Genomic DNA, 16168 nt, shown 5'->3' with positions numbered 1-16168 from the left:
TCTCAGTAACTTTTCCAGCAGATTTTCCTCGTGATTTTAGTTCAGACCTTGCCCCACTAAAGGCAATAAATCTATTCCTGAAGTTCCTAGGGAGGTAGAGTAACAGTTTCAGAGTCTAGGTGGATATTACGGGCTTATACAATGTTACCTCACAGTGCAAGATGTAAAGGACTAAACACAACTTTATTTAAAGAACCAATGGCCTGTCAAATCAGTACAAGTAGTACAATCAGCACAAAATCAGTATAGTGTTTCAGCTGGAAGCACTATAATTAAAAAAAAAAAAAAAAAAATCCTTTTCCTGTTTCTCAGCTAGTACAATATGTTGGAGTGGAGGTTAGTCTTGTGCATTTTGTAGAAGTTTCCAAATAGCTGCCCAAAATGAAACCAAGCTTGATTGAGTTGCCCCTGTGCTACTGCAGCTTTATGTGTACTGAAAGCACTGGGGGTCAGTTAATAATAAAATTAGAGTGAAATAGAAATAAATTGTACACACTCTTTCTTGCTGATATGATGACAAGTAGTTTCTCTTTGTTTTATTATTCTCTTGCACTAGTCAATATAAACATTTTGCCAATATGTTTTTCACAACACTTACAGATTACCAGTAACTGCCTAACTCCATTTCTGGTTACAAACTTAATAACAACATGCTTATGTAAAGTAGACTGTCTGTAAAGATGGTCACATCTTCAGCTACATCCTGGCATAGCTCCAATGGCATAGCTGTTGACTTCATGAGGATTTGGAAACAAACTTAAAGTTAAGCCCATGCTTAACTGCTTTGTCAATCTGTCTCTCTCTCTCTCTCTCCTCCTGCTGTACTATCATATAACATCTATGAAATTTAGCTCATGCTGAATGAATGAATGATTGTTCAGGTATTTCTATGCACTCTTTTTACACAAAGCTGTGGTTGATTTACTCTTGTTTCAAGCCTGAAGAAAAGGCTGCACCCACGGTGACTTCCAGAGCGTTGTGAGTGTGTGTGTGTTTATCTGTTCTCTAAGGTCACATGTGGGTCTCGCATCCAACCAAAACTCCTGTAAGAATGGAGACTGCATTTCAGAATAAGACCTTCTCTGGGATTCCATGCCAAAATTCATGCTTTTTGTAGTTGTAAATTAAGTCCTCTCCTTTTTTTTTTTTTTTTTTTATTTTTATTTATTTCAATATTTTAGAGGTATCAATAACTTGATAAACATTTTTTCATTGTATTTTAAAATATTTACAGCAAAATACTGCATCAGTAATAGTAGCAAATATTTAGAAAGTGACTACTATTATATATAATCTCACATACAAAAAAAAAGTTATTACACAAATGAAGGTATAATAAAATTATGACTGTAGGCACTGGCTTTCATGAAAAGTGTAAGCTTTTGAAAAACTTAATAAACTAAGAGATTTTACCAGAAGTGTAACCTTGTGTTTATGTGATTTATGTGCATTCTTCCCCAAAATATCATTCAGCTACAATAAGGTTGAGTTGGGCTTTTATACAAGGCAACATTAATGAATATGATATTTGACTGTCTAGAGAGCTGTGGATATATTTAAACAAAAGGTTTAATAACTGCTTTAATTATTGTGATAAATCAGAGCTAAGTGATAATATTGTCATAAATCAGAGGGAAAAAATATTTTAAGCACACATTTCCTTAGATTTTATCTCCTAAAAAGTTGGAAAGCATTTCTATCTATCTATTCACAGTTTAGGTTTGCTAGATGTACTGCTGTTTCCCCTGGCATATGTGTTCTGTAAGGCAAGGGACAACAGAATCAGGAAATAAACATCTGACCATGTCACAAATCCAATTAACTCTGACAAGGGCTAGTAAAGTCAAGTGAATAACAAAGCACTGCTGTCTGGAAGCAGCTTTGCAGACAGTAGGACACCAGCTGGACAAAGCAAAAGTACTTCAGGCAGCTGAATTTTCTGCCTCCACTAAGACCATCATATACTCCAGTGAGGTCATAGTGCTATAGTATTTTCAAGTGTCAGATTTCATCTCTTCACTGTTTCTAAGCAGCAGGGAGGAGGAGGAGGGAAGTGTTCCCCTCACAGAATGTAAAATATGTGCTGATGTCATGACAAGGTAATGCAGCGAAGCAGAAACTGCAGTTACCATTGCACAGCCTCTCCTCAGCCACCACCACAGCTTTGGGTTATGATAGAAACATCCAAGAGATTTCAGTGCAACAATCCTTGGGCAGAAATCGTGGTGGTTTTCTGATCCCAAGGCCTGTGCATGTTCAAAGTAGCTCTCCTTTCTCTAGCTTTTGACACATGTAGCTACCCTATGTCCCATTTAATGGAACTGAATGATTAAATGATTGCTTCACTGGTCTGCTGCGTTCATCCATGCTTGAGACTCAGAAATATGGGGGAATTTTTCATCTGGAGTATAGCAGTATCAACCTAGAGACAGTCCTCTGGCAAAGTTATTTTGGCTTTATCTTGAGAGGAGAATCCACTCCCTGCTTGTCTGACTGGAAATAGAAATTCTTCACTGTGTGTTTCCAGATAGAAAGGAAACACGTGCTCAGTTTACTTTATCTGTGTAACCCAAACAACACAATGTTACCCTTGGAATCTTTTCTTGCTTTAGCTTATTTCCCTTTCATGCAGCATCCTTAAGTGTAATGCTTTCCATTTACACTGTAGTAATGGAAGGAAACCTAGACCCATATACAATACTTAGTAGTTTTACTGTTAATTGTTAGCATTTTTTGCAGCTCCTAATAACCTATTTTCCTAGTACCCAGAAGAGTCAAATATGTAGTTTGTCAGCTTTAACGTGGGTTATAAAACTGAAATAAACAGACATCCTCAACTTCGGGATGGAGGAAGGAATATTTCTTAGGAAACAGCATGAGAATTGGGGTTAGCTCATAACTCACAGCTAGTATGCAGCTGAAATTTCTCAGCACATTTTTAATATTTCTATTTAATTGAAACTAAAATTATATTAAATTCAGCAAAAATTTCCAAAGGGAAATTTCTTTAGTTCAGAATAGGATTTCTGGGTTCCAGAAACCAGAAACAAATATACACAATGACTCAGTGATTAGGTTATTAAATTACTAGATTTAGAGCAGGAAATGGAAACTGTTTCCCCTCTTCTAATTCTTCATGCTTCTATACCACATCTTTTGAATCTTTCTCCTCCTGCAACATAAAGAAGTATTTGTTAATCTCGGAGTTGGTCCCAGTTTTCCTGATACTGAGAATTTAACATGGGGTGAGATGGGTAAATTGAAGCATCAACATGGCCTCTGAAATCAGAAAAAGGAGCAAGGAAAGAATAAAAATATACAGGATTGCTTCTACAGAAAATTAAAAATTAAACATGTCATCACGCTTGTACATTTTTCTAGCTGCATTGAAACTTGATCTTGCTACGACTCTGGACACAAATAGAATTTAGCAAATGGAGATATGCTGTAGAAGCAGCACAGGCATATGCTGACATACGATTACCATATGTCAGTCCACAGTGATTCTTGAGCTCCTGAGACATGTTTTGTTCTTTAAATAGTTTTCCATCTTTTTAACATTTTGGAGCACATTGACTGTTTTCATTATGCTTTTTTCCTCCTTCCTTTGAAGCCACATACATTTACAACTGACTTAGATTAGGCAGGAAGGACAGACAGAAAGAAGCTAAAATAGCTTTCAGAAATTGCTACTACAGTCAAATATATTTGGAACTTCTAGAGTCAACACAAACTATTGAAATAAAATAAAGTCTACATTAATCTTTATAAATGAAAAAAAATATGGGTTAGGATTTTTGTCCTGCTTTCATCCAGGATCACATGCAGTATTTTGTTCCTGGGATGTAACACAGCAAATAAAAATTTAATTAAAAAACAAACAAACAATCCACACACAAAAACAAACAAACAAAACCCAACCAACCAAACAACAACAACAACAAAACACAAAGCCACCCCCCCCACCTCTTTGTATTTAATCATTTATCATTAAAATCTGAAGTTTTGACTTGAACTGGAGACTGAGTCAGAACCTAACAGACTCACACAGAGAACAACAGTAGCTGCCAACAGGGTATTTCCCCTTGCTTTTCACAACAAACAAATATGGGATATCTGTATGATCTGCAGATGTGCAGCATGAAGGCATTTCAATGCAAGTTTTACAGAAGCCTACAATTTTAGGCATATAATTGGTAAAACCTCCTCCTATTTCTTAAAAAACAAAAACCAGAAAACAGAAAACCCCGCTCCATCACTATAGGCTTAACATCTTTCAATAAATTGTATGGCAGTCTTATGCTTCTAAAGTTTTGGAGGAAAAAATACTAAAAGTTTTGGAGGAAAAATACTTCAAATTTACTCAAATGCCTGTGAGAGCTTAAAAAATAAGGAAGAATAATGAGAACATACATAAAAATTCTACTGCACACTTAGGCAGAATTAAGATTAAAAAAAATTACTGAATGTATTTTTTGGCTTTTGCAACATCTCATATAGGCTTTATCAGCAAAATCATTTGTTTCTTTAGTGAAAAAAAAAAATTGCTTTATACTTCTCAAGAGAAAAATAATCTATTTCTGAATGTCTGGAGAAATGCTGAGAGTAATAACTACAACAAACAAGTCATTAGTAAGAATTTACTTTTTCACTGCCTGGAGACATAACATAATTTCCCAATAAGCTCCTAGCTGTTGCAAACCAAAGACATCCAGTATTAGACTTTCCTACTAAGTGTGCAAATCAGCTTGGGCCAGCACAGGAAGAATTCTTAAGGCTGGGCTGAACTAATGATTCCTCAAAGCCTCTGATTCAACACAGGTACATTTGTTTTCTAGTTCTGTGTCTTAAAAAGGGTCAAAGCTCTGCAATGTTGAAGGGCATAAACTAGTGCTTGGCCTATTGGACATAAGCACATATGTCATGCAGATATCCTCCTGCTAGGAATAAATCAATTCCTGCATGTATTAAAGGGCACTGATGTAATCACAAAATGTTTTAGAGACCTTTTACTCCTAACTGGGTAACACTGGAAATTTTGCCCCTCTGCATGTTATGGGTTGGGTCTTAGCATACTTTTGTTGAAAGAAAGGTAATCCTGTCAATTTGAGAGTTGAACTGGAAACCAAAGCTCTGTATGTAAGATTTATGTAAGATTTGTGCTGGCTTTCTCTACAGGAAAATAAACAAGCCAAAATGTTTGGTGATATGTAAATAGTTCTACTCCCACAACATCTTTGTTTGCCAAACTAATTGTAATTGGGTGGGCACATTTCTTCTGGATGACACCAGAAGAGAAAAAAGAATAAGATTATGCAAAACCATATTTTGTTTCTTATCCTAGGAAGGACTTACATGGCACAATTTGGATGGTCTCTGGACTTAAACACATTCCCACAAAAAGATAATGATGCTATTGCAAGAGCCAAATGATGGGAGAACACATAATACCACACACAAGGAAAATCAGAGATCTTGAATGAACAAAGAGGAGGTAAATGATGGAGTTATTCATCAGGTGTTATAACATGAAGAAAAACAGAGCACCTCTTCTCAGAAGGGAATTACAGAAATTTACTGAGGATATTGTGGCATCATTCCTCTAAATCCCTTATGCTCCACAGTTCCCTGTTTCTCAGTGGTACCCCCTTGCTCTCAGAAGTTTTGCACCCACTTGTTCTCTTTCCACATACTAACATACTGTCTAAGCTTGTCTCCTAGGCTCAGCATCTCTATCTGACTGTGAACAAAGCTGTCACAGTGGTAAACACTGTCAGAAAAATATCATGTCTTTTTTTTTTTTTTTTTTGTATATGAAAGCAAGGGGTGAGAAGGGTATACTCAAGGTGTTTTCCTGGCACTTTACTCTGAAAGTAAAAATACTGTATTTAAATGAAATTCACTGCAGTATGTTTTATTGACTTTGAGAGACAGATTCAGAAAAAGAGGATTACCAAGCTGAGACTAATAGCTACATTCAGCATACTTACACTAGTTTACATTGTAAACAAGAGCTCCACCAGCCCAGCAGAAAAGGCCCTGGGGGTGTTGGTTGACATCCAGCTGAACGGGAGCCAGCAGTGTTCCCAGGTGGCCAAGAGGGCCAATGGCATCCTGGCCTGTAAAAGAAATAATGTGGCCAGCAGGACCAGGGCAGGGATTGTCCTTCTGTACTCAGCACCTCAAGTTTTGTGTTTAGCCTTCGGCCCCTCACTGCAAGAAGGACATTGAGGTGCTGGAATGAGTCCAGAGAAGGGCAACAAAGCTGGTGAAGGGCCTGGAGCACAAGTCCTGTGAGGAGCAGATGAAGAAGCTGAGGGTGTTTAGCACGGAAAAGAGGAGGCTCGGGGGAGACCTTATCACTCTCTACAACCACCTGAAAGGAGGGTGTAGCCAGGTGGAGGTCCATCTCTTCTCCCAGGCAGCTGATGACAGGGCACCATAGGAGGTTCAGGATGGATATCAGGAAGAATTTTTTCACTGAGAGGGTTGTCAAGCATTGGTACAACCTGTCACTCCAGGTATTGGAGTCACCATCCCTGGAAGTGTTCAAAAAACGACTGGATGTGGCACTAAGTGCTATGGTTTAGTTGACATGGTGGTGTTTGGCCACAGGTTAATCTTGGAGGTCTTTTCCATCCTTACTGAGTCTTTATTAATGATCATTCTATATTTAAACATGCCTTGCCTTATTGTACAGTGCCACCTAGGGGGTAAAGGCTGTTAAACTGGAGTGGCAAAGGAGACGGAGCTTTATTAATAACATAGAAAGCATTCCTTCTATTAAATTCTCGTTTAGAATATACTAGGCAAACAAAGTGCTGCTGAGATTTTCATACTGTGGAATCTGGCCAAAGAATTGTAACTTTCACAGGTCCCTTTGGAGCTGGCCTTACTCTTTCCTCTCTTCCATAGCCTGGCAGTGATTGGGGATGACACAAATCCTGATTTTTTTCCTCTGCTAGTCAGGTCTTGCTGGTTGATCAGTGGAGAGGTTATCTACACCTCATTACAGCTGTAGGGCTGGGTAGGAGATTGCTGTATTGCTGGGTTTGGGTCTCCGAGGACTTGAAATAGAACCTTGAAAAGTTTGGGTTTTGAGGCCAAAAGCAGAGAGAAAACCCTGTTCTGCTTCTACTTAACCTAGTCTGCTAAAGGAAGGTAGTGTACAAGGAAGGAATGAGATGCTGAGACTACTCTTTCTGAGAGCAGATAGGTTTTATTCCTCCTGAAGCTTCCCCCACTCACCTCGAAATTACAAATTACAGTTGACTCCTCTGGGCTTCTAAGTTTAGCCTAGAAATAAGCAAAAGAAACCTAGAGAAACTGCATCTCCTGTACCATGTTTATTTTCTTCAGAATGAGGTTTCTTTTAAAAGCCTGAATTGTGGTAATTTCTTTCCTGAAAAACCAAAATTCCAGGAGAGGTAATATTTTAGGAGTGGTTTTTTGTTTTCTTTTTCCCCACAGAGTTGTTTTATTCTCTCAAATGGTATTTGATTTTATTCTGTATCTTTCACAGCAGATGGCGTGCCTGCCTCCCTGAGACCAGAGATCCCAAGCAGAATGCAAATGATAAAAGAAAGGTGTATAACATAGAAACAATTGTATAATATAAGAAACAATTATACAAGAAACTTGCCCCTCATTCCTCAGAGGAAAGTAATGATCCTATCACAATATTTTTGAAGGAAAAATGTCAACATTTTTGATTGTATGACTGTGTGTTTGAATTGTAATACAGGGCAGGTCCCTTCCTCCACTAACTGCCACACACATAAGCAATTGAGTATCCTCCACTAACTGCCACACACATAAGCAATTGAGTATTAATAAGAAGAGATTTTATTTAAGTTCCTTTTAAAAATAATCCACACTGGGGGAAAAAAAAAGGCCAGCTGACAAAAGCTGCTTTGTCTGTCCCCTAGAAATGGAAAAAGAGAAATTATTTTAGAACTACAAACCACAGACATGGCAAAATGATGATGGAAGTTATACCAAAGCTTGCTGTGTGTACCCCTCAGGTAAACAAGTCCTGTGGTAAAATCACGGCGTTATGGACAAAGCAAACTCTTACTGCTGGCCTCTAGATGTCATGATGTGGAGAGGAGCAGCTGGATACCAAGGCTGCCACACTTGAAGCTAAACAGGTTTTGACATGATTGTTAAAGAAAAGCTACAGTAGGGCACAGCAAATTCACCATGGTGCCCATCCTGATGTGACAGGCTCTGGAGCAAGCCGGCTCCTGCTCAGGTGCTGGCAATAAACACTGGACCAAGCCTGGGAGACAGGGATATGGGCATCCACGTCACGTTCACATTGGCCATTCTGGCTTGGTCACTCAGCAGGGATTTTTGGTGACTTCCTTGTTTTGATAAAATCAGAGAGAATATGCAGTTACACTTGTGCACAAGACCACAGTGCTCTTCCCATTACAGGTCTTATTTCTTACCAAAACGGCATGGGTTTTACACATATATGCACATATAAATAAATAGAATGGCAATATAAATTAATAATTAGAGTGTTAAGTATATACACACATTAGGAGGATTTGCTATTTCAACTTTACTTGATATTTGCAAATACATGCAGGTCTTGTCCAACAGCTTTTTCTTACAAAAGAAGATACAACAGATTAAGAGACTTGGAATAAGATACTTAAGAATAAGGATTGTATGATGCTTTCACATATATGTCTCTAGACATATAGAAAGAAAGCCTGAAGATCAGAGATGAGTGAAGATGAATTGGAAAAGCAGTGACAAATAGTACATTATTGGACATAATTTGGAATATTCAGAACTTACAAACTAGAAAGAATCTTCCTGCTCCTCAAATTCCTGAAATAAACCTGTTCCTTTTCAGAACCCTTCATGTTACAGGGCCTGTCTCATTAAAAGCTGTGATTTAAAGGTGTTCAGAGCTGGTGTGTGTTAGACTATGTTTCTTTACAACTGTATCCCTGTGTTAAATCTCTACTTACCTACAAACCTGACCTCTCTGAGGGGCCTGACAGCAGAGTTAGGGAGGACACTGTCACTGAAGGCCACTGCAAGAAGACTGCTAAGAAATCCTGCTTCCACTAAAGTTGTTGACTTCCCCAAGGACAACATTCCTCCTTAAACCTTTCATTAATGTACAAGAGGCACGCCATAGGTGCAGTGTGCATGAGACGCTCTGGGCTGTCTCGACAAGTGTTGTCTGCTGGCAACGAGGCAAAAACCATACAAGCTAAAATCTCTTAATCAGAACTGAGTGTATCTACACTTGCTTTCACAAGGTGATGTTTAACAGGAATAAATGAGGAAGGAGTGGGGGGAGGGGGAAATCTTGGAGAACCATGTCTGGAGAAATAGTAGGAGAAAGTGTTCCCATATCAACAGATGACTGTTGACTATCACTGTGGAAGAAGGGTCTGACAGGAACCCCACAGGGACACAGAAGAAGCACACAGGGCACGTAGATGATGGCCATTAAGGGTAACTGTTCCTGTGTCTCTAGAGCTTGACTCCAAGGGACAGACACAGGGAGGAGCCTTTTGGTGCTTGAAGGGGACACCTCTGGAGTGCCTTCTAACCTCATCCCACTTCCTGCTGTAAATGTAACTATGAGGGTTCAAAAGAGAACCCTCTACCTCCTCTGCACTTCAACCACAGAGCCCATGCTGGAGAATCAGAACAAGAAGTGGCAGCTGAGCCTACCAAGATACATCGTAGCAAAGGTGAATGCTTAAATACTATGTATAGCATATCCAAGTAATCACAGAAACACAGAATCCATTACCTCGGAAAAGCCCTTGAAATCAGCAAGTCGAGCCTAGTCTGTGACTGAACACCACCGTGTCAACCAGACCATGGCACTAAGTGCCATGTCCAGTCTTTCCTTAAACACTTCTGGGGCAGCAACTCCACCACCTCCCTGAGCAACCCATTAGAATGTTTAATTGCTCTTTCCATGAAGAAATTCCTTCTGATGCCCAACCTCCCCTGGCACAGCTTGAGGCTAGTCCTGTCACAGGTTTCCCAGGAGAAGAGCCTGACCTCCACTTCACTACACCCTCCTTTCAGGCAGTTGTAGAGAGTGGTAAGGTCACCCCTGAGCGTCCTTTTCTCCAGGCTAAACAGCCCTGGCTCCCTCGGCTGCTCCTCGTTATCCTCTAGACCCTTCTCCAGCTTCACTGACCTTTGCTGGACTCACTCCAGCACCTTTACATCCTTACAGAATTGAGGGGCCTTGAACTGGACACAAACACTTAAGAATCTTTAATACTCATGACTATGCCAGTACCATTTATCCCATGCCTGTTACTTTGATGAGAAATATAATAACGACCATCAAAAAGGCTAATTGGGGTCTTCAGTCTATGTGGGTTTTGTTTCCCCACCCAGGCTTTGGGTGTTCAGTGCCCAAACAGCCACTTAGGAAGGAATGTGGGCTGCAGATATCAAACCTGCACCGGGCACTTATTGCCATTAATTATCGTGGTGAGAAACACCTTAACAACACTTTAGATGGTCCACCCGATAAACCACATAAACTAGAGAATATATTGAACGGAAGCCTCCAGGTCACCACTACTGCTCCGGAGGGGATGACAGAACACATCGGGCTGGAAGGGACCACGATGGGTCAGCTGGTCCAACCTCTCTGCTCAAGCAAGACCACCCTAGACATTGCACAGGATTGTGTCTATTGTGTTCTTCAATATCCCTGGTGATGGAGACTCCTCAACCTCTCTGGACAATCTGTTCCAGTGCTCGGTCACCCACACAGTGAAGAAATTCATCTTCACGTTCAGGTGAAATTTCCCATGGATGAGTTTCTGAGCGTTGCCTCTTGTCTCATTGCTTGGCACAACCGAGCAGAGCCTGTCTCCATCCTCACCTTTAGATATTACTTACCACCCCACCTTTAGATATTTATACACATTGACGAGAGGCGGCACGTCTGAACGGAGCAGAAAGGACAAAACCCGTTCGAGACAGCGGCCGGCAGCTGCCAGCGAGCTCCGTGCCGCGGGAGGCCCGGGCACCGCCGCACCCCCGGCCCTCACACGCCAACATGGCGGCCCCGCCTCGCTCACCTCCCGCTCCCCCCGCCGCGTCCTGGCGTCACATCCGCGGTGCCCCGGCAACGGCCGGACGTGGCGGGCGCGCCGGGAACCCGGAAGCGGCGGGCGAATCGGGGCGGGCGGCGCAACCGGCGGGGCGGGCCCGGCGCGCGCAGGGCAGCGGCCAAGTGGTGCCGGGGGGCAGCGGCCGGTCGGTGGCGGCGGACGGACAGCGCTTGTGGCGCAGCGAGCGGGGGACTCTCGGCAACTACCGGCGAGCTCGGGCTGCGCGGTCCCGCACGGAGCTCCGGCCGAGGCGGAGATGGCGGCGGACAAGGCTGCGGGTGAGTGCGGGGGGCGGGCGGCCGCGGCCCCGCCGTGCCCGCCTCGGGCCTGCGCCGCCCGGCGCGGAGGGACGCGGGCCCCCGCCGGCGGCGACGAGCGCCGGGAAAAACGGTGGGGCCGTGTGCCGCGTCCTTCCGCCGAGAAGGCAGTGCCCCGCTGCCCGGCGGGCGCCGCGCCGCTGTGAGGGGCCCCTGTGACAGCTGCGGGTCACCGGCGGGGCCGTGTGCGCGGGGCCCTCCGTGCCCTCGGCAAGCCGCGCTGAGCTGTTGCCCCCTCCTGGCCGGGAAAGGCTCGGCGGGAAGGGCCCTGAGGACGTATCGCCGGGAGGGGTTCGTGTGTGTGTGTGTGTTTGCGTGTGTGTGTACGCGCGTGTGTCTTCCAGAGCTTAATAACCCCTACAGAAGTCGAGCTGCTGTGTTAATTTGTTAAACTGGGGCATGCGGAAGGTACGAGGGAGGTTATAACTCTTGGTGGTGCCGCTTAATCGCTGGAGTTCAGTCTGATTGCCTCAGGGATGCTGCTTTGGTTTCAGGGGATGAGTGCGTCCTCACTGAACTCGGACCTGAAAAGACACTGCAGAGAGAAATCACCGAGACTAAAAATTAAGCCATGTTCTGGTAAACAGACAGAATAAATCTGAAATACAGTTGCTGTGTAACATTGATAAGCTACTGCTCATCCATCTCCCCATCATGCAAGAAGTCTTCATTGCAGGAAAGGTCATTCTATCAGATGGCAACTTATGGGGGGACGGAGAAGAGGCTGATGTGGAGGAAAGCTGTACTTACAGAATTGTATGAGTCTACATAACAGAAGTGTAGGATTTCCTGAGTTAGAAGGGACTGATAGAGATTAGCCCATTCCAGTTCCTCACCCTGCACAGGACATCTCTAAGAATCACAGCACGTGCCTGTGAGTGTTTTCCAAACACTTCTTGAACTCTGTCAGCTTGGTGCCAAGTGGGGAATCCATTCCAGTGCCCAAAGACCCTCTGAATGAAGAGCCCTTTCCTAATATCCAGCCTAAACCTCACTGACACAGCTTCATGCTGTTTCCTTGGGTCCTGTTTCTGGTCACCTTTTTTTTTTTTTCTAGTTGTTTTTACATGTTGGGAGCATTATTTAAAATCACTGTAAGCATTTTTGTCTCTGGATGCTAAATATGAAATGCCTCACTACTTGGAAAAAATTACTGGGAAAAAAAGTATACTGTACAGAGTGGTATTTTCTAAACTCTTGTGTTTATTTATAAGAACTGTAAGTGACTGCTAAACTACAAGAACAAAAGATTGGCATTGAGTTTTTCATATTTTTTGCTGATGTTCTTTGGAGTGTTGAAGGAACTTTTCAGCTTTACTTTCTTAAAAGTATGTGCCAAATGAATCAAAGGTGTGAGCTGTGGCAAGATACTCTACATGCTGCACTTGTTCATAGTAGCGAGCTACAGGTAGCTTTCCACGGAGAAGTGTTTGCTTTTTATTGCACAGAACTGAAGAAGCCAATTGTACTGGTATTCAAGGGCTTCATACAAAAATTAAAATTAAGTCTTGGTGCCACAAACTGTTATCTCGTAACGGCTGAACACTGGCTGGCCTTCATACCCTTCAGAATTGTTTTGGAACAAGAGTAATGTGATAGATTCCTCCCCTTTCAAGAAAGAGATTATCCCTCTGCCTTCTGGAAATTAAAAATATCTCCCGAGATGCTCTGGTGCTCAACAGCGCAGTTCCTGCAAGATGTAATCTGCAGTGTTTAGGAACAAGAGAGCTCAGACCAGCAGTCCTTGGAGAAACGGAGAGCAGGTATGAGAAGGATAATGATTGCAGTCGCTCTCAGGTCTGTGTATGTGGGAGATGTGACTTCTTGTTGCTTTTATGAAATTCTGGCAGCAAGCCCACAAGGAGAGCAATGTTCCTTTTCAGGTGGCAGTCTTGTACTTTTCCTTGCTCTCCTCTCACAGAGCCAGTTTTCCTGAAGTTCTGCTGTCCACCATGATGTACCTCCTCCAGCAGGAGCAGCTTCCTGCTTGTACAAAGCAAACTAGCCTCCGTGACGTAGCGTTGGTGCTGCTCAGCCACAGGATCGATAGCTAGGAGGATAATTTCTGGCTTGATTCTTTAACTTAGTGCAGCAGCTTCCTCCAGATCAAAATCTGAGTGGTTGATTTTTGCATCCTTTTCTAGGCTGCCCCTTTGCCCCTCATCATGAGCCTACACAAGTTTTAGTTTTAGAGGTGGTCTGTGCACATGAAGGTTGGACAAATGAAAAATTTAACAAACAGGTCCATATTTAAATACAAATTACAGAGATAAATCAAGTTCTCTCACTTGTGAAGTAGAGAATCTGCACTGCTGTGGATATTTCAGCTGATAATTGTGGCTGCTGTACAGATGGGAGCATGTTGGAGATGATTGGTGTGCCCTGTGTTAGCCACACCCGGTGCTTCTGCAAGAATGCCAGAAGTCACAGGGGCCAAGTGAGCAAGGCGTGCTGTTTCTTTTGCCAGGGAACATGTTTTGCTTTCAAATGCTTCGAGGAAGATGGAAGTAACAGTTTTATTTGCAAGCACTGAGATAGCCTTTTGCAGCCAAGGGAACAGGCCCCTCCCCACCACCCCTGCCATTTCAGTGGAATTGGTGGGTTCTGTTCAGTATCTTGTGCCAGCCAGCTTTCAGGTGATTCCTCTTGGAGGATTCTCTGATAGTAAAGATCAGCTGAAGCAGTAGATCCCAGTTGAAACAAGAATGGCAGTTATCACATTAGACTAGAGTGGCTTTTAGGTCTCTAACCAGTTTCAGGTGTGTTGGGACAAAAAAGTGGTTTGTTGACCTTTTTTTCAAAGGAAGGAGTTGTGCTGTGAACCACATCAGCTGGATTTTAGTTTTTTCTTGATAAGCTTCCAGTTCAGATTTCACAAACCTGCTTTATTTACTAAGTAGTAGTAAGTGCAGTTGATTGGATTACAAAGACAGCTCTAGTTTTGCTTAAAGTAGTCCCCAGTTTCATTTTATGTTTCAGGTTTTTTTAATGTACCAACAAGCTTAGAGAGACAGTGATATTTGTAGACCTGTTCTGATTTTTCCTTAGGGATTACATTAACCAAGCTATATAAGTGTAGTTTTTATTGCAGACCGTAGACAAATGTCTCTTGGTTTATCTGTCACTTCACTGAAGGCATTTTACTTCAGAATTCAGACTTTGTTTGCTGGTCTTACAAACCTGCGTACAAAGGCAGTAATCAGTGATGTACGTGGTAGTTGACAGCTCTCTGCTAGGTGACCCCATATGTGAGGAACCTGATCAGATTGAGTTATCAGCTTCAAAAGCTTTAGAGTTTCCAGGCTCTACACTGTGGTTACCTTTACCAGCACAATCTGACAGGCATGCTGAGCAAGTAAAGCAGATAATGCCACTGTTAGTGTGAAAGTTTGAGGGAAGATGCATTTGTTTATTTGGTGCTGTTCTAGAGATCCTTGGAGGGTGAGAGCTTTCAGTTCATCTGTATAATCACAAGGTTTAGAGCTGGAATCAGATCTATGCTATATTTAGGCTGAAGCAGAGGTACTTCCTGTTCTTTTCCTCTTTCACTGTGGAAAGCTTTTGGCACATCACAAATGTTCTGAGCTTTTTTGTGGTTTAAATGTTTCTTTTGCCTTTCCTTTTGAAGGACAAGGCAGTGAAGTGGTGTTGATCAATGCATTATGCAGTCAGATTTCGTAGCAGGTGTAGCCCTTTGAGGATCCATCCCTCCAGAGTACTGAATCCTAAATTCTTCTGCTGGTGTAAGATTTGTTGAGATTTCAAAATAACTACTTTGTTGACATCTTAATGCAGGATGAATGTCCCAACCAAATATTTACAATTCTTTCTCAAATGCAGGGGTCAATAGTGTTAGTGCAGGTGGAAGGAATCTCACTATTTCCCAGCAACAGGCACAAACTTAATAGATTACTAAGTCTGTTTTGTTCTTACTGAGGATATTATTTGATGAATCTTCTGAGGTTTGGCTGCCCCTTACAGTTGTCATTTGTCCTTTATTTGTAAATTTTCATGGTCAATAGAAAATCCAGATACATTGGTGATGATGGGGAATGGATTTTGCAGAGGAGCTCACAGCTAAGTGTTTTCATCTGTTCAAAATGAAAACAAAATTAGTGGAGTTTGCATTGTGTCTCTAAATTATAGGGAAGAGAAAGCAGACACTGAGTTTACAAAGCCTACATAGTCTATTAAGATAGCAAAACATGTGTTAGAGCACATCTTCCACTGTGAAATTCAGGAAATAATTTTCTTCAGAAGCAGAAACCATTGCTGGTTTGTAAAGTCTTTGTTTCAAAAACGTGAACTTTTTTTGTATGTTCTAGCGCATTAATTAATGCTCCTAGAAATACTCTCTCCAGTGTGGTGTTTGTGTGGTTCTTTTATTTTTTCTTTGTAGTTTGTGTTCAGCACAAGGAAGGGCTTAGTGTTTTGGGGTTTTTTTGTGGTTTTTTTTTTTTTCAGGTTCTTTGACATGACTGTGCTTTTTAATGCAACTTCACTGAATTCTTAATTACATGATGACAAAAGGATTTAGTAGACTTTTTTTTTTCTGAAAAATATGCTCAATAGTGACTGAAACATAAATCATTAGAAATTCCCTGTTAAAAATTGAAGGCAATTAAGACCTTCTTACATTGCTATATAAATGCAAAAAGGGACCATCATTATAGTTGCTACATGTTGTTTTTGTCTTAATCTGGAAAAGGATATAATAGAACTGGAGAAGAT

At 41.9% G+C, this 16168-nt stretch overlaps 1 protein-coding gene and 1 long non-coding RNA gene across 2 annotated transcripts in view; one reads left to right on the top strand and one right to left on the bottom strand.

Moving 5' to 3' along the window:
• Window positions 1-1261: 1261 nt before the first annotated feature.
• Window positions 1262-11040, bottom strand: LOC120757977 (uncharacterized). The gene is made up of 3 exons (XR_005702716.1): window positions 10906-11040; window positions 5991-6119; window positions 1262-3172 (listed from the first exon to the last, which is right to left on the bottom strand). It is a non-coding gene; the product is annotated as an uncharacterized LOC120757977 (long non-coding RNA).
• Window positions 11041-11256: 216 nt separating this feature from the next.
• The window catches only part of CNOT10 (CCR4-NOT transcription complex subunit 10), a 32280-nt gene continuing 27368 nt past the window's right edge, over window positions 11257-16168 (top strand). Inside the window, exon 1 of the mRNA XM_040070212.2 lies at window positions 11257-11398. Coding sequence (XP_039926146.1) covers window positions 11377-11398 — 22 coding nt within the window. The 5' untranslated portion in view covers window positions 11257-11376. The remainder of the gene's footprint in view (window positions 11399-16168) is intronic.

Source organism: Hirundo rustica, chromosome 1, assembly GCF_015227805.2.
Source record: "Hirundo rustica isolate bHirRus1 chromosome 1, bHirRus1.pri.v3, whole genome shotgun sequence".
NCBI classification, from domain to species: Eukaryota; Metazoa; Chordata; class Aves; order Passeriformes; family Hirundinidae; genus Hirundo; species Hirundo rustica.
Note: the sequence above shows the minus strand (reverse complement) of the source record. Positions and strands in the feature narration are given on the sequence as shown.